Below are 27,276 nucleotides of genomic sequence, written 5' to 3'. Positions count from 1 at the left end.
GAGCAGGAGGTGGAGACCCCAGAGAGAACTCAGCAAACACCATTCTTGTTTTAGAATGGTTCTAGTGTTGATTTATAAGAAACTGACATCCTTCATTAATCCTTGCCTTCTGTAGTAATAGGATGGATTTCCCACCTTTTTCAATGGAAGTTGGAAGCAGAGGCGATGAGGTTTGAGGGGAAGAGGTGGGAAAAAGTCAAACTACTTCTACAGCTCACTGGCGCCATCTTGTGCTAAACACCCGCTGTTATCTCATGATTAACAGAGACTTAAAGGGTTAGACCTCACCTTACGTGGAAATTTTTCAACGGAACAGGACAGGTAGATTGTATTTACAGGGTTTTTCATCTCCAAAATGCAGATTTCCCTACAGACTACCCAATTTCTTTAGGGGACCATGCCAGTCTCTCTGATTTAGCTCAGGAAAAAGAATACAACTGAAATGAAAACAAAGAACAAGGTCACTGAGACATTAGTAAATTAGCTTATTTTCTGGAAGTGGGGCTAACAGCACAGCAGTTCTACACGGCTGAGTGTAACTTCTTGCCAAAATTGCAGAGTTTAACAGATCTGCGCTAACTGAATTCACGATACAGGGAGAAAAGAAATTTTGAATTTATGTATGCTGTAGTATAACCCAAAATTATAAATATATTCTGGCCTTTCCTAGAAATATATTTCTGGGAAAGAAGAGACTACTGATCACTTCTCTTGGTTAGAGTTCAAAAGGGTGTTCCTAACTGTTGTTCATTTCTGTGTCCTAACCAAAGCTGCAGGAACCCAAAATGAATTAACTGGCCACTGCATACTTGGCCTCTCACACATGCTAGAAGTCAACTACATATTCAGAGACCTGCAATGACTAATCTTGACCAATTCCTGTTTATCGGGAGAAAATGTATTCATTTCAAAATCAAGAGAAACATGGTCAAAGGTGTTCCTTCTCCAAAAAGGACCACAAATCTAATGGTACAACTCCAGGACAAAAAACCAGCATCTTCCTTTGCTCTTATTTTCATCCCACTACCTTAGGCCACTGGTGAAACATACTGGGAAACAAACATTAGCCATTTGAGAAGTCTACTTCTTTCAGAGGGTGAAGTTCAGATCTAAAGCAGCCAACAGATTACTGGACAGCCAGTAATGCAGCCTCACAAGGTCAGAAACTTTCAATACCATGAAGTGATTTTCATCACTGGATTGCATGGGGCTCAAGCACAAACTGTGTCAGGGACAGTGGAACACTGTAGAAGACAGTGCCGGCTCCATCTCTTTCCTGCACCTGCCAAAGTCAGACCAATGGAAACCTACATGCACCAAATTTGTGCAACTTAATGGATAAAATGGAGTGATTTCCAATAAGAGTATTTCAACATACTTGTGTATGCTTGTGAATACAAGTGTTTACTGTTATTACGTTGACATGTAAATTCTCTTATTAAACTTGGGTTTGTGTTATTTTGTAAAGTAATGTAATGTTAAAATATTTAAAAGGAAGTTCTGTTACTTTTATGTATGAATGATTATATTTTATATATGGCCCAAAACAATTTCTCCTCACTCAATGAGGCCCAGGCAAGCCAAAAGGCTGACATGCGTAATCTAAAGGTCCTGCAAAAACAAAAAAAAAATAAAGGTCCTGGACCTTCATTCTTGGGAAGTATTGCCTACCAAATCCTATTCAGTTCCATTTTAGAAATTTGTTTGAAGAATAAAGCTGTCATGTGTTATGTATATGTACCAATTCCCCATGATGAATATAATTATTATATATTGCAAACATGTACTAATAAAAATTTAAATTAAAAAAATGAAATTGTCTCTAATGCTCTGATGTTCAAATGCAATGTGTTTAGACATTCTAAAGATATCACTGCTTCATCTTCTCTTGTGCCTCTAAACGTAAAGAACAGCCAGGTGAGTCAGAAAATTTACCCATTTTATTGATGCATTGCAATTGCTCTACATTTTACCATATTATGTAGAAAATACTGAAAATACAAGCTACTTTGTAAAACCAAAGACAAACATTGAATCCAAAGATAAACTATGTTTTACACAATGGACCCTTTTCCCATAGTTAGTATTAAATTTTAAATATCTATTTCTTTTGTTAAAATGATTATTTTACATACTCCCTAAGTACATCTGCATTACAAACATAGCTCAGTAATTCTCAGAAACTATCTGTTTCTAGAGGCTTGTTGTAAAAGGAAGCTCACAACCAGAAAAAGGAGAAAGCAAAAAAAAAAGTTTAAATCACACACAGTAACTAGCATATCAAATACATTTAATAAAGTAGGAATTTCATTGCAATATCAAGGATTCAAAGCAGAAATACTAACATTACATACAATGTACATATAATGTACTGCTACATGTAGTGAGATTATTTTCCAAGCTGAATTGAAACCACACATTATATAAAGTTTAGCAACAAACAACCATGTAGACATGCTGCACCATCCATCAGTTTAAAAACAAAAATCAAAACAGGAAGCAGGCTGAGGCTATTCCTGTCACTGAGAGGCAATTTCATTTCCCATCCTAAAACAAACCATCTCAATCAGTGAATTTCTGCATAACAATGCTGAATAAAACACACATTACTGTGCTTGCCTGGCTAACAGCAGTCAAGCTTAGCCCCTCTAGTGGAGGATGATGGATGAGCAATCACAAAAGCAGGCTCAGAATGGACAGAACTGTTTGAAATGAAATTCTTATTCCTGGGGTTGGGATTTCAGCTGAACACTGACAGTGGTATCCACCTCTTGGGAGCTATTAGAACTCAGGAGTGATTAAGTGTCCCTGATGAGGTTAGATGGCTATACTCAACCCTTCTCCACTTCTTCCCTCAGCTGGAAGAGCAGAAGTTGGAAATGAACTCACAGAGGACTTAAAAGCCTTAAGCTGCCTTGAGGTCAGGCCACGGTGACCCAGACCAGCTGCTTACTACATTCACGGGGCTTCCCCTCTGCTGTCAGGGCTAGTAATGTTAAGCCCCAGGGACAGAAACAAAAGCCACACCAAGCACATACACATTCAGCAGACAAAGGTGGATTTTTATCTTGGTAAACCTGAAATGTCAATTTACAGACTAAGACTGAAAATCTCTAGGTTATTTTTTAATGCCACACATTGCTAGTCAGGTGATTAAGGTATTATCCTTTCCTGTGGAGTTAAGACTCTTATCTTAAAAGGTATCTAAGGTATCTACTTGTTGGACTAAGGGAAAGGGTGGAGTTGTTTTTCCCTGAATCTTATTTCTTACAAAAACAACAAATTTTGTCCCTTGCGGAAGAAAGATAAGGAACAAAAAATGTTTCCACTAGAAACCAGATCTGCATTAAACAAGAAAACCAGAATGTGCTTGGCAATAAGGAGACAAAGATCATACACGCTGACCAGAAAACTGTGTGACACTAGTTACAAACTACACACACTGCCGGGCTGTCTTGATCAATATAGTGCGGAACACACAACTTAATATAATGATTTTTTTAAAATACAGAAAACACAACACGTTCCTGGGAAGCTGTATTGAGTACCTGCCCCATCTTGGAAGCCCTTACTCCTTTTGCTGAAGAAACTCCAAATACTTTGACAGCTCCTCGGTGTTCAACCCAGTACAGAGCTTGCTGACCAGGCTCCATGAAATCTCCCATCTCCATTCTGCACCTTCTTGACACCATCTCCATATAGAACCAGTCCTAGAATTATCTCTCCAATATAGTTTTCAATTCAGATGGAACACATCTCTATCTTAGGGTAACCTTCTTCCCCCAAATCCTTTATGGGCAGGAATGTCCCTATCCCCAGTATCTTCTACTTGACCCGGATCTGTGGAGAGCTGAGATTACCAGGACAATGTCACAGCTTGAAGGGCCCCAAGAATATACAAGTTGTTAAAAAGAAACCTCAAAAGCCTCAATGATTCAGTAGGCTTTGGTTTCTTCTTGGTATTCTTCCTCAGCTAAGAAACCTTTCTGTGAGTTTCTCGTCACCAGCAACACCACAAAACTCCTCATAATATGGGGACATGGCAAGCAATACAACAGGATCTTTGGTATAAACACATTTGTTACTTTTTTTTTTTTCCAACAAGCAAATATGTTACTAGCAATGTCAACTATTTTCAGGAAGGACTGCCACATGGGAAAAGGAAAAAAAATCTCATTCTAAAAATGATTGCACATACTTTAAAAAAAAAGAAAAATGCATGTTTAATATTGGCTTGACTCCTGTCACCTGCTTCCTAAATCCTCACAGAAACAAGGTAGCAATGCACAGTGAGAGAGCCACGTGGGGAAAATGCTTCTGTGAGAACTCAGCTAAGACTCCAAAGCGGAAAGGAGCAGAGCTGGCGATATAGAAGAAAAGCTGCTGTTTTTATTTTTCAACATTGGCAGGGAAACTGAGAACAACGTATCTACACAACACAGCTACTAATCCTGTTCTGGTATATCCCGGTGAACAGCTTCAGGGTCCACGGGGGCTTGCTGGTCCATCCTAAGGCAAGCTCACTGTAAACTCTATTAACCACTACATCATCATATAAGGCACTACAATAAGGGAAGGGAGGAGAAAGGGAAGGAAGAGACACACACTGAACAACTCCTCACCAGACACACCTGTGCAAAACAATTCCAAGGGTCTCCTCTCCTTGCAGGCAATGCCCCTGCTCATTCAGCACTACAGTAATATGCTCTAATATAATTGCAATTAGTTCACATACATTCCAACAAGTATCAGTTCATTTTGGTTTAAATACAATGGAGACATTAATTTCATCTCCGGGGTAACACTGGAGGATCAGATACACACTAAATACACAATTCAAGTGTAATCACTACACGTTTGATTACAAATAACATTTTAGGTTAGCAGGAAAAATTGCTTGTTATATTTTTCTAATCAATATGTACATATTTAATTATGCAAAATATTAAAACACCACCATTACAAAACTTCTAAAATATTTTAAATTCAGTAATAAACTTTTAAAATATTTTTTTTGCAATTCCTACATGCACTTATTATATAAGTCTTAATAAGAGAGCATTCAATTTGCTGCTGGCATACAAAGGAAGCTACTTTAAGGTATAAAAGCTATACACAACAACGTTCCTATCTGGTTTCAGATTCTTTAGCTTTCTCCCTAAATAAGTCTCATAAAACAGAAGGGAGAGATGAAGAAAACACAGAGGTGTATTCTTGAAATTCATAGTAATCTTTAGGCAAAGTTCACCAGTACCAACAACCTGTTGGCAAAGCTCATCAATGCCAGTATCTCATAATAGAAAGATTTTGCATATAATAAAACCACTACCACCATACAATAATAACCACTTCAATGGCTTTTCTAATAATAAAATTTAAGTTGAATCAGAAAAAAGGAGTTCTTAAAAATAATTTAAAAAAGAATTCATGGCACTTCATTTAAAATAATAATTGGTGTTTACATGGTGGGCACAAATTCTCCTTACACTGAGTGACCCGAAAATGGTGAGCTACCTTTTTAACACCACTTTGTAATAATTCCATATGTAACCAATCAATATGTAACTGGCTTAAAAAAAATTGTTCATTAAGTATAATGCAACATGAGAACAAAACTAAAACAATATAAGTTTAAGTGTCCCATAAACACAGATAAATTTTTGAGGACAAATGCCTGATAGTAAAATATAGACTTGCTTAAGCTGCTTTAAAATAAAATAGGTAAATAAGCCTTGGATTTTAAACAAACCAAAAGTACTTATTTTTCTCACTTGTTACCAGATTTTAAATCTATCAGCATTTTTCCTCTGACCAGCAACCACAATAAAACAAAGCTAAATAAAGTGAGCTTCACTTGTTTTGAAAAGCATTTATAGAAATCAAGTCAGAGAGACAAAATATTTTTCAAAGGATAACTTCAGAATGATCTCTCTTCCTTGGTAACTGCAGAAGATGGGCTTCTGAATTCTTCCAAATACCAAAAATGTTGACACAAAAATAATTTAAAAACAGGGCAAACTTTGGGAGACTACAAAATGCAGTCAACACTGAGACAGGTTCCCCAGAGAAAAGCCTTCTGCTTCAGTGGGCCCCTGCAGAACAAGTTGCTGGCTAAGGAGTTTCAAGAGAGGAAAAGGGAAGTGCTCACCATACACAGCCCATTATTAAGAACTCGGGGCTAGGAGGAGCAGGCAGCCATGAACCCTCCTCTCTCATGCTCACCAACTACAAGTAAGAATACTGGCTGATCTTGGTAGGACTCAGTGGGTATCCAGTATAAATTGCTGAGCCTCGAGAAGACCCTATGTAGGACTGTGTAGCAAACTGATGTTGGTACTGAGCAGGGGCCACGCTGGCAGAAGTGAGGAGGCTAGGCCCAACACTGACAGGAACCTGGTGCACCAGAGTGCTAGGGTGGGTGGTGTAAGCTGCAGCATGCCTTGAAGAGCCCTGTGGGGAGAAAAGATGAGCAATGGAGCTGGTGGAGCCCAGTGTAGCAGCAGAGGTGGGGGCAGCGTACGTATACAGGTGAGGCTGGCTTGGCAGGTGAGCGGGGGCTGGGGCCAGATGTGGGTGCCCCGTTGAGTGCAGTGGGCTGCCATGCTGGAAGGCGTAGGGCGCCTGGGAGAGCGGGGCCACAAACGCCTGCTGTCTGCGGGGAGCAGGGTTGCTGCTTCTTTCCTGTGAGGTTGGAGCTGACGATGACTGCTGGTTCTGGAAGGAAGAAGAAGGGAATGAGGAATCTTGAGGTCACCGTGGTTGAGGGCATCAAAGGCCAAGATAAGAGTAGAGGTTCCAGTGTGCATTATTTCTGAACTGCCATAGCTCAGAACCTCCCAGATTGGCAATGTAGGTTGTCAGAAACCAGCATCCCTCTGCCTTTCGGCAAACAGATCCTAACTCAGTTCGACAGCAGCTGTTTGGTCTGAAGTATGACAGTATCAGGAGTTCACCAGGTTGCCCACTCCGCAAGTTAGTAACTATTAACTCTCACCATCCTAGCATTAGTGACTTTTACGTTTTCCTAACCTTCCTTTCTTGCCATTGTTTTCTTTTAAGTTCTTCACATCCCTCTTGAAATGTGCTGTCTAAAACACACGCACTAACTCAAACTTGGATTTGTATTTGCATGTGCCCTCCTCTCTCACACTCAGTTATACCCTCATCTTGATACTTTCTCACTACTGGTAGACATCATACAAATACCAGCTTAGCTGAGAAAAGAGTGAACACAAACAGAAATAAAGTGACCCTCACTACCCCATGAAATCATCAGATGGCAGGGAGTAGGGGGGCAAATCCCAGACTCTAGCAATATGTAGGATTAAAATGAGCTGACTTAAGTGCCAAAGAATTTCTCTGTTTTATGACTCAAGTAATGAGGGTGAGGCTCAGGTTATTTATGCCCAGAACCTTTCAGAGCTTTCAGTAATATAAACAACCCACTGCAGCACACATGCCATAGGCCATAGGTTTACCACCAATGGCTTAGGAAAGAAAGGAAGAGAATCTGGCCTTGAAGTACAGGGTAATGCAGAACCAGGCATGAACATTTCTCTGATCTTCCAGATGCAGGTCTGATGGAAAATTTGGAATGTACGTCCCAAACACATTCACAGAGCAAATGAAGAGACACCGCACAAGTGGATTCGACGCAGTCAATAGAACACCCAATTTTTTGACACAAAAGGAGCTTAATTTGGCTTTATTCAGCAGTCCAGCCAGAGGTAGGATTCTCCAGACAGTAACCACTGGGGGAGCCCCAAACAGAAAGCAGCAGCAGCCCCCAGTGCTTACCTGGCTTAGGTTGAGTGGCTGTGCTGTGCTGTTCCCCCCACGCTGAGCTCGATACCCTGTGGGGGTGATACAGCATCCGGATGACTGCCCACTCACTGAAGCCACTGGCTTGGCTTTACTGCTTAGGAGACCTAAAAAGGAGCAGAGCTTAGTGTCACTGAATCTCAGATGGCATCACATTAGTCAGTCCACATTCGTAAGTATTTTGCAAGAGTTACGTCTCAAGTGTCTCTTACTTCCTCAATTACATCTATATTGGAAAACAAAAAACGCTACCTTACCACGTAGGATTCTCAAAAGGCTTGAGTAAATATTATCTAATCTGTCATATATAAGAAAGCACTAGAAATACAGTCCTTACCTCCAAGGAGCCTCTAATTTGATGTAGGATGGGATTTTACAAGTATAGAAATGATAATATGAAACTGAAAAAGATACTGGTAATTCCTAGGATATTTAAATGTCAAAAGACTTTAAAGGACAGCAAGATCCTATCTTGTTGGATATGTACTATCTGCAAATTCTAAGAAATTACAAGATAGCTGAATACAAAATTTTGCTCCTTTCAGTGTTCCAACAGGAAAACTGGTACATTTATTTATTCAGCAACTTGTAAGACAGCTATATTCTTTGGGCCCAAGAGTGGACAGAAGTCCTAATAATTCTACTCAATAGCCAAGCATCAGGAAGTTCTACCTTGTCTTCAGTGGGACATTTAACTGCTACTAAGGAGAACCAACTGAGGCTCGACAGAATATCCTCAAATCAAAACCCTGCTTATGCCAACAGCACTAACATAATCCATAATAAAACATTATTTATGCAAGTAGAATACAGGTAGCTACACTATCACCATAAACTTATCTCCTAAATCCTCTGTAAAGTTAACAGGGGAGGCAGCTGCCTAGACAAGACTTCATTTCTGGGACTTCCTTGCATCTGAGTGAGGCCACTACCCTAGGGTAAAGAGGTTAAAAACGGGGGTTTGCCTCTCCCGAAATTTCTTTTTCATTCTGACTGGATGCTGAGGATTCCAAGGCTCTCTGGTCCTTACCTCTCTGGAGGCCTACCAATTAGCAACACTTGCACTGGACAGTTATATGAGTAAAATCTTCTAATATGATCGGCATGGAAACTTGGGGATTTGTTAATGCAGCTAGTACGCTCAACTCACAACAGTAGAATCAGGGAGACTACATGCCATATCTAATGGAGCAAAAAGGATGGTGGTAATTAGGCTGATGATAAAACCGAAAAAAGCATCTGCAGGACATACTGTTTTCAAAAAATCTTTTATAGTCATTTTCAACATTACCAAGTCCAGTTCTCAGTTGCACTGCCAAATTCAAATCATGTGTGGGTAATCTAGTTGCTTGCTAATTCTTCCTGCTATATGACGTAAGTCTTGTCTACTCTCCCCCACCATCAGTGAATGTGTTTGAGAAACTATACTGATACCAAATACAATCTCATTTTTATATTTTTTTTCATTTTTATATTAATCCAAACAAAATAAGCATAGGAAGACAAAATGATAGCCCCCCCCCAAAAAAAAAAAATCTTGTCTCACATCCCAGGGAACTGATTTCTGAATTAACTATTTGAAAATATCTATGCCACTGGTCTAGACCGCTGGCAAAAGTACCATGTGTTAAAGCAAAATACTAAGCATAAACACATCCAAGGAAAATTCAGTTCTAGCTGTAAAGGTGCCACTTACCTGAGGCCTGGGTTGCTACAGTGCAGTCACCAAGCTGAGTTTTCAGTGGAGGCACAATGATAGTGCGAGTGCCAGCGCCATCTGCCACAACTCTGCCAGGCCCTTCCAGAAGTGGTCCACTATTGCCCCGGAGAGCACTCAGGGTATCAGTGGAATATGGGCTGCTCAAGGAAGAGTCAGAGTCTGGAGAATCATTGACAGTGACATAACTGATGACATTAGATCTTGGCTTCAGGCCAGAGCTGAGGGGAAGGAAATATGTGAAAATTCAACTTCCTTTTTAAGCAACACGTTTTAGATGGTCCCTCATTCTCTCATGGCAATGCTGATGACAGAGATAATAACAGCAGCAGCTAACTTCTAAGTGCTTATTATGTATCAGGCACAAATAGTGCTCTACACCTATCTCGCTGAATCCCTCCAACAACCCTGTGAAGTAGGTGCTACTGTCCTCATTTTGTAGATGAGGAATCCGAGGCACAAGGAAATTAAGGAACTTGTCCAAGGTCACATAAAGAATGAAAGTTCAGACAGGATTCAGACTCAGGACACGATAGCCCACACCTATTCAATGTTGCCTTTCTGTCTTTCTGTTACAGTTATTTCATTAATATTTTTCAAACACTACTTGTTTTCATACCACTTCTCTAGACTATAAATCATCTCTTACTATCTCTAATCAAATTTAAAAGGTTCCTTCATTAGCTGATTCATACTTTACTAACTTCAGCTTTTCCTAATTTTGTAATAGGCTGGGCCCCAGTCCAAGCTCTCATTATACACCATTTTTGTCACTACAATGCTACTTTCTCTCATTGTAAGGTTTACTTTTTCTTTTTTCCAAATCAATTAGAGGACCACTTTGAAGACTTAGCTTTTAATCTACCATTTTACAAAGGCTCTAAATTCCTTTTAGTTACTCTCACAAGTTAAATTTCACTTATATATGATCTTGTGAAGTCTCCTAAATTACTTCCATGTGTGAATCCTACCTTCTCAGATAAAAGCAGGGTTATTTCCTCTTTGATATGCCTAATACCAAAAGCCCAGGAAGAATATAACAGAAAAAAGTCAAGTCAATTGACCATACACCAAGAGAGAAGTACATAACGAAGTTCTTAAACTTACCCTTTCTCTCTTAGTGAACTTCCCAGCCAAGGACTTCAACTAAGGTGCTAGGATAAGAGGAATAATCTAGTACTTTAATTCTTTAGGCTTCAGGCCATAAAGCAGAGGGGGAAAAGAAAATACTCCTAACTTCTTCCCAAGAGGCTTTTTTCAGAATAAGAAATTGCATAAATTTCAAATAATCCCTTATCTACCTATTTATTCCAATTAACAGTTGTTCATATGCTTCTGTTATGTTGTTTTCAGACTATAAAGCTCCTGGAAGGCAGGAATCACGTCTGAAGTACAATGTGTATTTGGAGGCAGTGCAGACTACCAACTTGATATAAACCTTCTATCTACCTAATAAGTAGGTATAACAGTATAGAAACCTTACAATGCCAGTTATAGAAATATAAATGTTTTGGCTGACGCATCCAAGGCCAAACTTCCGAAGTACCTCTTTTTTGGGTCCAAACTAGGTCATTTTCTTAAAGCTAATAGTTTAAACCCAACAGAACCAGAAACCATTCACCTATCTTACCTACTGGGCTTAAATTTATTGTCCTCTTCCTCATCAGTGTCACTTCGGATTGTGATGACACTCACAGGAGGGCTGGGAGTATCTGGAATGATGATTGGCTGATGCTGATCTTGGACAGGGACTAGGGAATTGTAAGATGTGGTACGGACAGGACTGCTCCCAACCACAGAATAGACTTGGGAAGGTAAAACATCCAGAGAGGATCTGTAGGAAAAGTTCACAAAGAAAAATCGTTCAGTCTTTGGCCTTCCAAACTGCAAGTGTTTTCCCTAGATTGCTTTCCAATTTTTTATGTCATCATTAAGCTAATATGCTTACCTATAAAAGTTTTAATGAAAAATTAACTCTTCTGGCAAGATAAAAAGAAATTTATTTTTGTGTCTTTTATCCTAGGGTTGAATGTCACTATATAAAAGGGGAAGAAAAATAAAAACATCATAAAGGCAGCACATACTCGAAGCGGCAGCAAAGAGAAAGGATGACCATGACCAGGACACACCTGGTGTGCACACCTAGGTGAAAGGGTTAGCTTTCACTCAATCTGGCAACTACTTGCTGCATCAAGCTAAAATGCTGGACAAACAAATGCTGCAAATGCTGGACAACATCTCTCGCAAACTAGCACAGCTCTAACCATCAGCTCTAACACAGACTTACTTGGAAGAGACTGGAGCAGACTGTTTATTCTTCTTCGAAGGAAGGGAACTGGATTGCTGTTGTCTGACGACATGGGCAACACCAACATTTAGGGGCTGGGCAGTGGCCAGTGTCACGTGGTTAGTCAGCAAGGACGGCTGCTGCATGATAGTGCTGTACTGGTTGCCATGAGAGTGGGCATTCCTGTACCAACAGGAAGTAACGGAAGAGTGAAGCCCAAAACTACTGGAAATAGGTATTAAAAGCAACTGAGGCATTTCATTTTTAAAGTCAAGTACCAGGACTGCAAAGTTTTAAGGCTGAACTATTTCTTTTCTTATCACTAAAGACTTTCTTTAAATATGGAGTAAATAATCCTGATCTTAGGATTTGTTTTCCTGTATTTCAAGTTTTCTTGTAATTCGATCTCCTGGTCTAAAATGAATTATTTTCTTAAGGGATTTCAAATAGAGTTAAACTTCCCTTTATTTACTTCCCAGTCTCTCCACAGCATTAAATGCTCCTACCCTAAACGATCTACCCTTGAAAATCTCTGAGGAAAACAGAGGGCACTTGCCTCCAGTCCGCTAGCTGCTGGCCACTCCCCATGGCCTCTGGAATCACTGCTGTGGGCTGGACAGAGTTATGTAGCGCTACCCCAGGCAACTGTTGCCAAGTCGAAGGCAGGAGAATTTGCTGAGTTCCTCCAGGCCAAGCTTGCTGTAAGGAAACACACAGAAAAAGATCCAGATTTGACTCATTCTTGCCTTTTCTTCTGCTTTTTAGAGAAAGAAAAATTTGTATCTTAAAAAAAGTTGCTTGTAGATTGTTAACTTGCAGAGATCAAAAAAGAAACGGTCAGAGGGGCTCATGGCTACAAGTCTTAGGAAAGACAGAGAGAACATACTGCTTTCTGCTGCTATCTCTATAACCTGGCCACCAGGGCACTACAAAATAAAGATCCCTGGAGTTATGAGTTTCTACTACATTAGAGACAAAAAGAGTCTGAAAGTTCAGAAGTAATAAGTTCTCATAAAATTTCTTTTTTTGCTTGTTTTTTTTTTCCCCGTACTGGGAATGGAACTCACAAAGTTGTGCTTTGCCGGGCACTGTGCCACTGAGCTAAATCCCTAGCCCCGCTCTCAGTAAATTTTAAAGGTATCATTTTTGAAAAAATTGTAAAATATATATCCTTAGAAAGAGTTAAGCGGATGCCCTTGGAATTAAAAACTTGAAATTCTAAAGTTTGAGTGCCATTCAGCTAAGACATCAGGTTAACTCAACCCACAAAACATAGGGTCGAATTATTCCCTTTTTAAAAAGGGCAGCAGTTCTCAAAAAATGGAGCCAGATGAAAATGACCGAAGGTCAAATCCTTTGACAAGCAAACTTTTGCCAACAGGAGTAAGTTAATGCCATCATCTGCAGCCATATGACAGAATTAAAATCCAAGCAATAAATAAAATATCTAAGAAATAGATGCAGAAAGCATCATATTGTTTTAATAGGTACCTAAAATATGTATCAATTATAGAAACATACTTCAATATAAAAACTATCACTGTACAAAAATATACAGCATTAGCAAGCTATGTCACTCGCAATAGAGCAACAAATGTTTTCCATACTTCTTAGAGAAATTTTGGCATTTTCTGAACAAAGAGAAACAGATTTGGAAGTTTCCTTCTTACGCCTGAATTCTGCAGTACAATTACCTACAATTCTTGGGTACATATGGTTCTGTTTCATGAATTTCAAACTGCAAGGCCACCAACACAGTTTTATATATTTCTGCAAGTAACAGATCCACTTGTCACAAACACTGGTTCCAAACAAGAAGGTTTCAAAGCAGATAAACTGCAAACACTCCTGCTACCATACGCAGAATTTAAAACAAAACCAAACAAAACAGAAAATAAGAAAAGTATGTTAAGTCACACCATGCGTCTTTCCATAAGCCAACACCTGCACAAGACAAAGCATATAGTTTAATACAAAGCAAGAAATAACATTCCAACGTGAGGCAGAAATCTGGCGTTCCAAGCGACGAACTGTTTTGACAGAGGAAGAACAAAAATATGCAAAGCTTAGCAAATGGCAAGTGCAAACTTAAGAAAAGCAGCAAAGAAGTGTCAACTAACACCCCCAATCTCAAAACTATGGGTGAACAAGTTCAAACCAGTAGCCTGGATCAACCAAGTTGGATCTGATTCCCTTGCACTTGGGTTTTATGCTTATGAGAAAATTAATCTGGCAGGGACAAAGACTTTTAAAACCAAAAACCAATTAAGTTTGAGCCAAGTATGTTTCTAGAAGTGTTTCACTCATGAATACATGAGAAACAAAAGAAATTTAATGCTATTTTGAAAGATGAGAAATATCAGAATTCAACATTATTTATTAGGTTTTCAAGTGCTTACCTAATTTTAAATTTCAAATAATGAAATGCTGGATATCATGTTAAAAAATTCTAACTTCCCCAAACCAAAGAAAACATTCAAAAATCACCCTGAAGGTTACCAATAATGAAACACACCTCAGACTCCTGGCACTTTTTCCTCTCTAAGCCTGAAACTAGTAAAACTGCAGCTATATTCACTGTCTTTAATAACAAAGACTATATTTGCATAGTTTGTAAAATATATTTCACCTTTGTATTAAGACCTATTTGTAAAATAAATCATCTCTCAAAAAATCCCTAAAAATGAGTTTAGCTTTAATTTCAGTCAACAGTATGATCTACAAATACATTCTAAAGGGAACATTTTTAAATGATTGGAGGCTATTACTGATCATGAGTGTCAAAAAGAGCTATCTTCATATAGTCACAGAAGGAAGGTTAATGTTAATTCAGAAAGCAATATATTAAGAGTATCTTAAGCATTTCCACATAAGCAAAAGTTTTAGCAGCTTAAAATAGCAAAAAAAAAAAAAGAAAAGAAAGGAAAGCTAACTTGCCAAGGAGATCAAATTTTGGCCATCCAGGTACCTGCAGCAGAGCCAAACTAAAGGCTACTTCCTTCATTCTGAAGGACTGGAGAGCAAGTGGGCAGAAAACAGGTAACAGTGTTGAAGCTCTTCTGAGGCTACACCAAGAGCATTTACCACACTAGCCTGGCAAAAAAGAATCCAAGTGGCTCAGAGCCACACTGACCATCAGACAGTGCTTCAGTAAACGTTGGGGAGAAAACAATGAGACAGTAAAGACTTAGCAAGAACACAGCCACAAGATGGCACATGCTTCCATGCCCTCTGCAAAGACCAAGGTAAAAAAATTGTTTGGAAAAATAAGAAAACAGAACAAAACAAAACAGGAAAAAATAAAAAAGAAAGAAACCAAAGAAACTCCGTTAGTAACACAATCAAGTGAGCGAGTTACCAGTACAGCAGCAGTCTGTTCAACCAGTGCCGGCCGGCCGGCTGCGCAGCTCAGAGTAAAGGGCACCGCATACTGCGGTGTGATGGTGGCTACTTGAGGGTGGAGAGTTGCTACCATTAGTGGTGTACAGCTTCCCTGAAATGTAGATTAGGCAGGTGAGTGAAACCAACATTGAGGCAGGTTATCTGGATTCAGAAGGGTTCTCATTCCCCAAGTTATTATTGACAGTAATGTCGTATCACCAAAAATGCATCCCAACACAAAACTCTCCCCTTCACTCTGCACAGCATTGGCCCACGAGGTTAAATGCCAATGGACAAAAGCACAAAGTACAGAAATCTTTCTCAGGCCAGATTCAGGGCATCAATTCTATAAAACAAAGAGATTTATTAAGAATTCTTCCTTCTACTTGGATTTCAGAATTTTCTGTGTCATAGGCCAAAAACGTACACATACAGAACTTAAAATGTAATAGTTTTTGGATTTCAGAATTTTCTGTGTCATAGGCCAAAAACGTACACATACAGAACTTAAAATGTAATAGTTTTTGGATTTCAGAATTTTCTGTGTCATAGGCCAAAAACGTACACATACAGAACTTAAAATGTAATAGTTTTTTGTTTTGTTTTGGTTTTTCTGTTTTTTTTTTTTCTTTTGGTGCCAGAAATCAAACTCAGGACCTTGCACTTGCCAGGCAGGCACTATACTGCTGAGCTATATCCCCAGGCCCTAGTTTTTTTTACTAGTTTTTATAAATATTTCATCATCACTTTTCTTCATCACTTTCATATTTCATGAGAAGTACAATGTTTTAAAATTTTCTACAGCCTGGCTAAACACAAGGAATGAAATACTTGAAGATGCATCCTGATGTAATTTAATTTAGCCTCTCAACTGTGATAAAATTCTTTTAAGTAGGCAACAGGGACAAGAATGGAACCTTGTTGCTTTAGAATACAAAATTGTACAGGCACATTGCCTATAATCCTAACCTTTTGAAAGGGTGAGGCATAAGGGTTGTGAATTCCAGCTCAGCTTGGGCAACTTAGTGACCTATAGAGATGCATCTCAAACATTTTTTAAAAAGGGCTGGGGTGTAGCTCAGTGTGAAGGTTCTGGTTCAGTCTCCAGCACCACATACACATACACACACACGCACACACACACACACACAAACTGCACACATACTGCACCTTTAAGATATTGGAGGCATGCCTCATTCCACAAAGTAAAGTAAACTTAGATGATCATTTTTCAGTGTCTGAAGATTTTACCCTTTAAGTCTAAGGAAGACATTGGCAGAGTCGTAATAATGTTAGGAATGAGTATACTGTCCAATATAGCTGCTTCATTTTAAGATCACTGAATCATGACCAAGAAAGATCTTATATACAAAGCAAACACCATCTTCTAGAAGAAAATTTCTTTTTCAACAGTGCTTCAGCACCACTGCGTATCTGCACGGCCCCAGGCTGTACCTGCGTGAGGACTCCCGGCTGTATCTGGAGTGGCTGCGCAGCCGGCGCCTGGGGTACAATCGGCACAGCATTATCCATCCTCACAGGGAATCCAGAGTGCTTTGTCGTTGCTTGCAGACCAGCTGGTGAAAACAGCATCCCAGTTAAATGGTTTTCCTGAGTCTGAGAGTACTGTTTGTTTGGGGGCTCTTTTAGTTCATGTTTAGCTTTTCCACACTCAAGTTTCAGTTCTAAACACTTAAGCCAAAGGAGTTTCATTGACAGAAGACTTGAGACTTAAGAAAAGGGAGACTTGACTCCTTGTAGGGTGGATTAATGCAGAAGATGTATGATACAGAGAGAGCGGCTGAAGGGATTCTAATTTTTTTAAATGTGATAAAATTTAAAAGACAATACTTATCCCATCCCCATTAATAGTATAGGTAAAAATAAATAAAAAACTTCACTTAGGAAGTTACATTTTAAAAAACCCAGAAGTTCTAGTCATCCTTTAATTTACTGTGTGGTTCTAAAATTAATCTTTTAAAAGAAAAGATGAATATAATTGTAACTTTTGGTTAAATTATGAAAAGCTCAGTAATTTATAATCTAAGTTACCCTTTTCTTTAGAATGCTTTAAAGTATGTTTTTCCTTACATCTCAAAAATAAGCTAGTTCACACTCAATCATATATTTTATCTCTAATCAACATAAAAATGAAGAAATCAAGCCTACAACAAAAATACTTTGAGAAGGTTCTCCTTAAATCCTGACCTAAAACAGGATTCGAGTTTTGGTTTTTGTTAATTTTTGTTCTACTGAACACAGCCCATTAAATATAAAGAATCTCAGAAGTATGGAAAGAAGAGTAAAACTGCCTAACAATGAGGGTCTACCCACTGCTAAGTATAGGTGTGCTATAAAAGAATGGAAGGTGAATGGGAAGTGGGCAACCTAGAATAGGGAACTGCTGGGTAGAAATCAGCGTACTGGGCTGGCTGCCATGTCAACCAACCCTTTACAGATATTCAAGATTAAATATTGAAAGGCAATATGGAATAATACTTCAAAATGAGTACTGCTGAATCCTGCCTGGGCTCTAAACATTGTTCTGCCATAAACAGTTACAAGGCTTTGGGCAGACAAGCATGTCCTATTTATAAATTGTGATAATGACATTATCTACCCCCTGAGGTTGTTTGTGAGGATCAATACATGTAAAGCGACTTAGAACATTTTCTAGCATATGGGAATACATATCAGGCATCATCATCACCACCTTAATTTCAAAACTCCCTTTCATCTGGAGATTTTAAAATTTGTTCTGCTAGCTCTTAAGGCTATTTACCTTTCTAAATAGGAAAAAACTGTCTAAAGTTTACACTTACTTAATTATACCAAAAGGGATTATCTCACTTTTCCTCTCTACCTCTTCAGTTTACATTGTTTTGCTAAAGGGATTCTTAAGTTGTTCTGCTTCACCTCATAAATATCATCTGAGAAGCAGCAGAAAACTTCACTATCCCACCTCTAAAAATTGTTTCAATGAAGAATCAGCCAATGTCCGACAACCCAAAGTACAGAATTTACTATTATAAAGCATATGTAAAAAGTAATCTGGTAAATTAGGCTAAATGTGCATTTACGGATTTTGAATCTGCTCCTCCGCTCTCCCTCTGGGCTCTCCCTGGTTTAGATCGCTATCGCTCTCCTGTCCTCCCGGTAATCTCTCAGTCTCCCCCATCCCCTCATTTCCTTCTGCTTGCTCCAACTCTGTCAGAAACCAAACAAACAAGAATCACAGTCAATATGTAACTAAAGTAAAAAGATAAAAATGCTACCTGCTTCTATGTAAGTGCTATAAGAATCCTAAATCCTAGTTTATTCCCACAAGGTATTGCCATTGACTTTCTATTGGGAAAACCAAGTGTGTTGTCAAGAAATATCTATAAAATAATTTTAACTTTCTAAATAGCTTACCAAATACACACGCATCTCATATTTCAGATAGAAGGAACCAGAAAAACTGGATTACAACAACAATCAGAAAATAAAGAACGATGGGAATATGAAAATTAAAATCAACGTAAACACATGGAGTCAGCCTCTTTCTTCAGCTATTTTGTTTCTCTATTAACAGAAGTTTGCAGGACCAATGAGTCATAAGCTAAAGAAGATACTGTAACCTTTCTTAATGCCTCCCACACACAAGCACCTCAGCTTGTAGAGCTTTTCAGTTCAATAAATAATGATCATTATTACTGAATATGAGTTCAACTTTTTTTTTGGAGACAGGGTCTTGCTCTGTAATTCAAGCTGGCTTTGAACTCACTATGTAGCCCAAGCTGACCTTGAATTCGTGGCAGTCCTCCTTCTCAGCCTCACGTACCATTACACCCAGCTACATTCTTAATAAACTTCTTACATTTTAGAATAAAATATCCTTTTATTTGCATCAGTTTTTCATAATGGAATGATATAGAAAATTAGACAATATACAGCAATTCTGCTTATGACAAGTTTTTCAAATATCCACATTCTGCCTATTTTGCTTACATAAGATACATGACATAAAAACAAGGTCTCAATGGACAAAAAAAACTGGTATTAGGTAATTCAATTAAGGAAATATAAATTGAGCTCCTACAATGTATCAGATAGTAAAATAATCAAGAGAAATAACCGATGTAAAAAGGAAAAATCCACCTTTTGATATCATTCAATTTCAATTCTTATCATCAGAGACAGTTTAAAATTGTCAAAGATCAGAACCAGGAAACTAGAAGGGAGGGAGGTCAAAAGAATACCATATGATAGAGGAGTTTCTCCACTTACTCTGGAAAGCAGGTGGACATACTATAAATGTCTGTTGGAATGGATCTGTCTGAGTGCAAATCTGGGTGGTTCCAGGCTGCAAGGAAACACCCTGCTGGGCAACTCCAGGCACTGGTGCTGCAGATGATGGATATAAAGCTGACTGGTAGTTTAATAGTGAGACATCTGAATTGGCCAGAGAAAGAGTAGCAGCTGCTGCAGTAGAACTGGATGCCAGAACACTGGCCTAGAAAAAAGAATTAAATTTATGTACTGGCATGAAGTGAAGATAGACAATATTTTACTGTACATGTATATTTACAAATATTACATAGAATCTATCATTAACTGTCTTTGAAATAACTTCCTGCTTAAGAAATTTTCCCAGTACCTAAATTTAAATATACTACAAGGTCTTATACTGATTATAGCTACATAAACTTCAACCTCTTCTGCACAAAAATTGCAGGATGGCAGATCCACTGAATCTCACATGTTCTTAACTTAAAAAGCAGACCTAGTTAAGAAATTTGGAAGCTTACATCTTCAGAAACAAATGTAAATATCACTGGTTAACAAATAAATGTAAAACCATCTTTACTGTTAATTAGTCAAAATATCCAGTGATGAATAATATAAAAATATTCTCCTGGAGAGAGTCATTTCGCTGAAATTAATAAAACAGCATTAAATAGTACGACAGACCCTATTTGACTATGTTAAGACTTAGGAGAGCCAGGTATGGTGGCACATGCCTGTAATTCCAGCACTCAGGGGGCTGGGGATATAGCTCAGTGGCATAAGCACCTGCTTGGCAAGTGCAAGGTCGTGAGTTCAATCCCCGGTACCGCAAAAAAAAAAAAGAGGGGGTGGGCTGGGGATTTAGCTCAGTGGCACAGTGCCTGCCTGGCAAGTGCGAGGTTGTGAGTTCAATTCCTGGTACCAGAAAAATACCACAAAAAAAAAAAAAAGGAAAAAAAAAAAAATTCCAGCACTCGGGAGGCAGAGGCACGAGAATCACCATGAGTTTGAGGACAGCCTAAGCTACATAATGAGTTCCAGGCCAGCCTGAAGTACACAGTGAGACCCTGTCTTGAAAAAAAAAAAAAAGATTTAGGACAGCATGGAATAGGATTTAATTTCTGTTAGTATGTACCACTGGGTATTATCAGTCTAACTTGTCTTCCATCATTTTTGCCAAGTAGAAAATTCCTAAGCCATAAGACACCAAAACAAAGACTAGTTTCTTTATGTCACCCTGTACTCCTACTAGCTTCTATCCTACTTAAGCTCAAGTTTCCAAAATCATTTATTGAATACCTGATTGTGCACTGTATTGAGCTGGTTGCTGAAGCTCATGGTTAGATTTGTGCTTGTATTTGGGGCAACATGTGTAGTGAAGGGACTCTTGATCTGACTCACTGTATCATACATGTGAACCCTCCGCTTGCAGATCTCCATGTTCTGGAAGCAAGACTTAACACTGAAAGAGAGTAAAGATTCACTGAAACTTAAACAGAAAACAACTTAAAGACAAAGATCAAAGATTTTTTAAGCAATTTCCAAAAAAAAGATTCAAGTCTTTATAATCATAAAAAATACACAACTCATTTTTAATCTCACTTTTCAATGAAAAGAAAAGCATCAGTGAGCCAGATACACAAGCAACAAAATCACTACTAACTTCATGGTTCTGCACAGGATGGTAACCACCAAGGATTACATCATGGAAAAGCCCCGGACTATCCCATACTTACTGATTGCTATGTGGAAAATCCAGAAGGTGAGTCATTGTCACAAACTGATGGTTAAGAGTTTTCAGGGGAGTGATTCTCTTATCTGCGTCAATTGTTAGCATTTTTTTTAACAGATCAATGTATTCTCTTCGATCTGCCTTCTCTGCCAACATGTCTGTCCCCTCTAAGTCTGTAGACATATTCACCTTCCAAGGAAAATTTAGAAATATTACATGTATTCACTTAAATCAAACAGTATATTAAGCAATTAATGCACTGGCTTTTCTCTCCAAAAGAGAAAAATTAGGTATTTAGTATCAGCCTTTAAGAGAAACCTGGGAAAATTCTTTTTATTATAATATAATTTTCACAAGAGAAAACTTTTGTTATACTGCCTAAGCAATACAATAAAGTTGAATAAATTCTTGTTATTAAAATTTTTGGAACAAATAAGTTAAACAGAAGTTATTATTACTTAAATATAAAAGTTTCTATTGGAAAGGTGAAATGACACAGTAAGTGTAAAGTGCTTAAACACAGTTTAGAACATACTAAGTACTCCATAAATGTTAGTTCTCATTTAGTAGTGAAAATGGGACAAGAGAGAAACTTTCATAAGCAATATTTTAAAGTATGAGCCAGACATGGTAGCACACACCTGTTATCCCAGCCCTGAGAGGCAAGGCAGGAGGATCATAAGTCCAAGGTCAGAATGGGAAACTTAGCAACAAGGCCCTGTCTCAAATCAAAATGGAAATGGCGCTGGGCATGGTGGTGCATGCCTGTAACCCCAGTACTTGGAAGGCTGAGGCAGGAGGATCCTTGTGAGTTTGAGACCAGCCTGGGTTACAAAGTGAGCACAAGGCCAGTCTAAACTGCATAGCAAGACCTTGTTTTCCTGAGAAACCACTCTGAAGATATCGATACATAATACAACAAGCATTGTTAATTTCATATCACTTTGTAACTCTGTATTGTGTTGTTCTTTTGCTACTTTGTAAATGGATGTCTGTTTGTTAATGTGTTTTCCTTCTTTTATTTTTAAAATAAATTAAAAAAGAAATGGCTGGGGATGTAGCTCAATGCAAAGAACCTGGGTTTATTCCTTAGTACAAAAAAAAAATTTTAAAAACCATATAGATATATGATAGATATAGATAGATATAAAATTAAATAATTTGAGATATTAAGTATATTTTACTAGGATTCAAATGTTCTTTTACTACACAGGGATAATTACTAACTTCTTGGTAAAAACTGAAAACAAGTAACTTAAAAAGGCAACAGATTAAATGTCTCTCTAGTATAACCAATAGAACTGTATATCAGATTAAATAAACATATAAATGTCTGGTTTTTTGAAAACTGCCATACTTACCTGAGCCATGTCATCTAAACAATTAAAAATGTACTTCCGAGCTTCTTTTGACTTTATTCCAGTCTCCAGTTCATGTTCTTCAGGCGTCTACAAAATAGGAATTTTTAAAAATTCCATCTGTACATTAGTTCCACAGTTTATAAATTAAAGCCAGAATATAGAGACGTATTGTCACCTTGCCAAACACAGAAGGTATAGGTGACAACCAGAAATCCTGGTGGAGAGCTGTGACCTTGTTCTCTAGCCACCATTTCAACAGTGATAAACATGGAAGCGATGATGTGCTCGGGTAGGAAAGGACATTATCATTTTTCTCTTAAAGCTACCCTGAAATGAACTGATATTTCAAATACTAACTGTTCAATGGCTTGGAAGCACAGTGTCACAGAGTTCAGCAAATTACTCAGAGATTTCTCAAATTAAAGGAGTAAATTCAAAAGTAAAAGGCAGATACTTGTAAAAAAAAAAAAAAAAAACGAGCAGATACTTGTTTCAAGAAAATATATAAGGCTTGAATGTCAGCAGTTAGAAAATTATGTAGTTGTATCATGTATACTTTAGAATTCTCTACAAAACAATCATTACTAAATTTCTCTGGTTCTTCACATTACAATGGTGATACTATTCTCCACACCCTCTCAACTGCTAATTCAAACTATACAAAATAACTTCAGTCAAGTAAACAGCACTTAATTGTCTTTTAACTAAGGTAAGGCCAAATGGATACAATGAAATAATTTTTGGAAGTTTTTCCTCCTGCAAACATACCTTCCCTCTCTCCTTTCCCTCCTTAGCTCAAGAAGCTATTCCCTAAAGCCTGAATTCAAAATTGGGTCGGGGGAGGGGGGGAGTCCAGCAATAGGCAGTACAGAAGGGAAGACAGACCTTAAGCCTCCACAGTGGGTACCCCAAATTAGGATCTCTGTTGAAAAACCTGGTAGTTTTTGTTCCGGCACTGAGGAGATATTCAGCTGGCAGGCCTTGTGTTTGTGAAATGTATCGAATCTGAAATATCAAAACCATCAAACATCATTTGGAGTGAAAAAGGAAATTATTAAAGACTCCTTACCTTAAAACATTAATTCTAGCCAAGAATAAAAGACAAGGTAATGCAAAGAAGTTAATCAATACTATTGAAATTTAGCTGTAAATAATCTGTAAGTACATAATATATTAACCTATCCACAGGTAATACCCAAATATTTATTTAGTAATTATCATGTTACTTTTTCTATTTAAAAGGAAATCTAGTGTTAAAAGTTTTGAGTATAATCTTTCTTGCTTTTTTGTTAAACTTTTGGTACAAAGTTCAGAAAACTTTAGATTTCTAGGACAGTCCAGGATAGTTTCTAAAAAACCTTTTCTTCATGAATTTTTACTTTTTTCCTTTTTAAAATGCGTTAACAAATGAAGAAAAAGATTGGGAAAACTTTTCCCTCAAACTTTCTTCCTTTCTTAGGTAGTATAGCTCGTCAATTGCCCCTGCTCCAAATACACACAGAGCTTCATTCTCATACCAGAAAATGAACAAGGAGTTAACTCAGCTTCTCTATCTAACCTCACATCAGTGGAGGCAGGTAGTACATTTCATTCAGTCAATATTTATTGAACACCCACTATGAGCAAGGACAGCAGTTCTCAAAGTGTGGTATGTAGAACCTCTGAAAGTCCCCAAGACCTCATCAAGGATGTCTATGAAATAAAAACTATTTTCACAATAACACTAAGATAACACTAAGAACTTATTTTCCCTTTTCACAGACACGTAGTAGAGATTTTTAAAGGTCATATGTGGTGATGTCATTGCTCTCTTGGCTATGAAATGTGCTTGTATATTTTTCTTTTATAAACATTTTGCTTTAGGGGTTGAAGGTGTACCTCAGTAGTATAGTGTTTGGCTAGCATGCATGATGAGTCCCACAGGTTCGATCCTCAGCACACACACAAAAAAATTTTTATTATTTATTCATACCTGTGTTTGCTTCTACAATTCTTTTCAACCAGGAGAGCAACAGAAAAGGTGACCTGATTCTCTTGCTACCCTTGAGATTAATACAAAGACTTAAAAAAAACAACAACAAAAAAAAACCCATACCATATGTGAATGGCTACAGTTAATGTGAAATTAGAAAGAAATTTGTAAGAAAGGGGGAAAAAAAAATCTTACTTTCCATCTCTCTTCACCATCCCTCTCAATTTTTGCGGGGGTGGGGAGGTCTTTTTGAGACAGGGTTTCACTATGTAGTTCAGGCTGGCCTTGAACTCACTTTGTAGGCCAGGCTGGCCTCAAACTTGCAGCAATCCTCCTGCTTCAACCTCCTGAGTGATAGTATTATAGGCATGCACCACCACACCTGGCCACTCCCAAATTTTTCAGTTTTATCTTCTATTGATACATATAAGCTACTTAAATAGAGCTCTTTAGGATCTTCACTACCATTTATTTTATCCTCAATTTTTTAAGAATATAAAGCAGGAGTCAGCAACCTATGGTTTGTAGGCCTTGTCTGACCTACTACCACAAGTCAATTTTAGGCTGGGTGTGGTGTCGCCTAGCACTTGGGAGGCTAAGGCTGGAGGATTGCCATGAGTTTGAGGCCAGCCTGGATTACATAGTGAGTTTAAGACCAGCCTGCCCTACACAGGGAGACCCTGTCTCAAAAAGCAAAAAACAAACCAATTTTAGTCAACAGCAAGATATTGCTGAAATTTATAGGAGCTACCTAACTTGAAACCAAACTATAACATTAGCAAAACAACGAAAAACCCTTAAATGTGTTACAAACACTTTCAAAATCCAGGATAGCCGGGCATGGTGGCACATGCCTGTAATCCCAGCACTCAGGAGCCTGAGGCAGGAGGATTACTGTGAGTTTGAAACCAGCCTGGGCTACAAAGTGAGCTCAAGTCAGCCTGAACTGCACAGCGAGACTCTGTCTCAAAAAGAAAAAAGAAAAAAAAAAAACCAGGATAAAAAATTTTTTTTAGGTCCAGGATAAAATTTGTTCAATGAAATAGTATACAGATATTTTATGTGCTAGGGTAAAGGATATTTATGGATATGTGAAAATATCTAATAATATACAAAATAGAAAAGTAGGTATTCAGTAAGTATATCATGAGAAGGAGTAATGGGGAAATGAATATAGTATGTTATGTACATGTATTTTAATATGTATAATCAATATGAATAAAAATGATAAAAATTAATAATATATAATAAACACAAAATACTGTATACCAAAACACAAGCAGTTACCTATAATTAGTGGAAACTACAGAAATTTGAAATCTTTGTCTCTTGGCTTATTGTATCTCTTCTAATTTTCCTATAATGATACACTCAGGGAATTAAAACATTTAAAATTTTTAATATAATTGAAAGGGTTTCATTGTGAAAACAGAATGGGAAGCCATCCCCCCATGCTTCCACAAAGCTTAAAATAGTTTATTAACAAAAAGCCCACATTCAAGCAAATAAAAAGTACTGTCCTTTGTTATTTTAAACAATCAAAATGTTTTTGAGAATTTGAAGCCATGAACTAATACCTAGAGAGAGTACACACATTTAACTTCAAATTGACAAATGCAGCTGAGCACACTGGCACACATCTGTAATCCTGGCACTCTGAGAGGCTGAGGAAGGAGAATCGCAAGTTTTATCAGCCTGGCAACTTAGCAATTTAGTGCGACCATCTCAAAAATAAAAAGTAAAATAAAGACTAAGGATGTAGCTCAGCTTGAAGGTTTAATCCTCAGTACTTAAAAAAAGCTATAAAACCTCAGATACAGTACCTATGAAAAATCCACAGCTACCACCATATGCAAAAATGAAAACGTGAATGTGCTGTATGTGTTCTCCGTAAAGTCAGGAACACAACAAGGATGTCCGCTCAGGATATTCATATTTAACACTGAACTAGACTTCAAAACAAAGTATGTAAGCAGGGGAAAGGCAGGCATATTGGTACACACCTGCAATCCCAGCACTCTGGGAGGCAGAGGCATGAGGGAATCACAAGTTCAAACTCACCCTGAGCAACTTAGTGAGACTGTCTCAAAACAAAAAACTAAAAAATGGGGCCGGGGATAAAGCTCAGTATCACAGTGCCTGCCTAGCAAGCATGAGGTCATGAGTTCAATTTTTGGTACCAAAATAATAAAAAAAAATTAATTAATTAATTAAAAAAATAAATAAATAATCGGCTGAGGATATAACTAAGTATCTCAATGTGAAGTCCCTAGGTTTCAATCCCAGGATTAGGGGGAAGGGGAACAACCCTTCTATATCAGAAAGAAAGAAGTAAAATTGTATCATAATGTTGCATGTAGAAATCATATTTAATAAGGGACTAATATCCAGAATATATAAAGAAATACATCAACAGCAACATTCAGCCAAGCAAAGTCAGTCATGCATGGTTGTTAATTGCAGCTACTCTGGAGGCTGAGACAGGAGAATGACAAATTCAAAGCCAGCCTGGCCAGGAATGCTGGTGCACACCTATAATCCCAGCACTCAGGAGGTTGAGACAGGAGGATTGCCACGAGTTCAAGGCTAGCCCGACTACATAGTGTACCCCAGGACAGCCTGAACTACATAGCAAGAATTTGTCTCAAAAAAAAGAAAAAAGAAAAGAAAAGAAAAGAAAAGAAAAAGAAGAAGAAGAAAAGAAAAAGGAAAAGGAGAAGAAAAAAGGAAAAGAAA

At 37.9% G+C, this 27,276-nt stretch overlaps 1 protein-coding gene across 1 annotated transcript in view; it reads right to left on the bottom strand.

Moving 5' to 3' along the window:
* Positions 1–1,922: 1,922 nt before the first annotated feature.
* The window catches only part of Hipk1 (homeodomain interacting protein kinase 1), a gene marked incomplete in the record, with an annotated part of 55,506 nt that continues 30,152 nt past the window's right edge, over positions 1,923–27,276 (bottom strand). The window contains 13 exon segments of the mRNA XM_013516511.1: positions 1,923–6,714; positions 7,798–7,928; positions 9,518–9,759; positions 11,169–11,372; positions 11,826–12,008; positions 12,382–12,524; positions 15,184–15,318; positions 16,662–16,783; positions 19,476–19,701; positions 20,775–20,937; positions 21,212–21,396; positions 22,569–22,655; positions 23,454–23,573. Of these exon segments, the coding sequence (XP_013371965.1) occupies positions 6,226–6,714; positions 7,798–7,928; positions 9,518–9,759; positions 11,169–11,372; positions 11,826–12,008; positions 12,382–12,524; positions 15,184–15,318; positions 16,662–16,783; positions 19,476–19,701; positions 20,775–20,937; positions 21,212–21,396; positions 22,569–22,655; positions 23,454–23,573 (2,430 nt within the window).

Source organism: Chinchilla lanigera, unplaced genomic scaffold (genome assembly GCF_000276665.1).
Source record: "Chinchilla lanigera isolate Chin_1 unplaced genomic scaffold, ChiLan1.0 scaffold00034, whole genome shotgun sequence".
In the NCBI taxonomy this organism is placed as follows: Eukaryota; Metazoa; Chordata; class Mammalia; order Rodentia; family Chinchillidae; genus Chinchilla; species Chinchilla lanigera.
The sequence above is the reverse complement of the archived record's forward strand: the minus strand, read 5'-3'. Positions and strand labels throughout refer to the sequence as shown.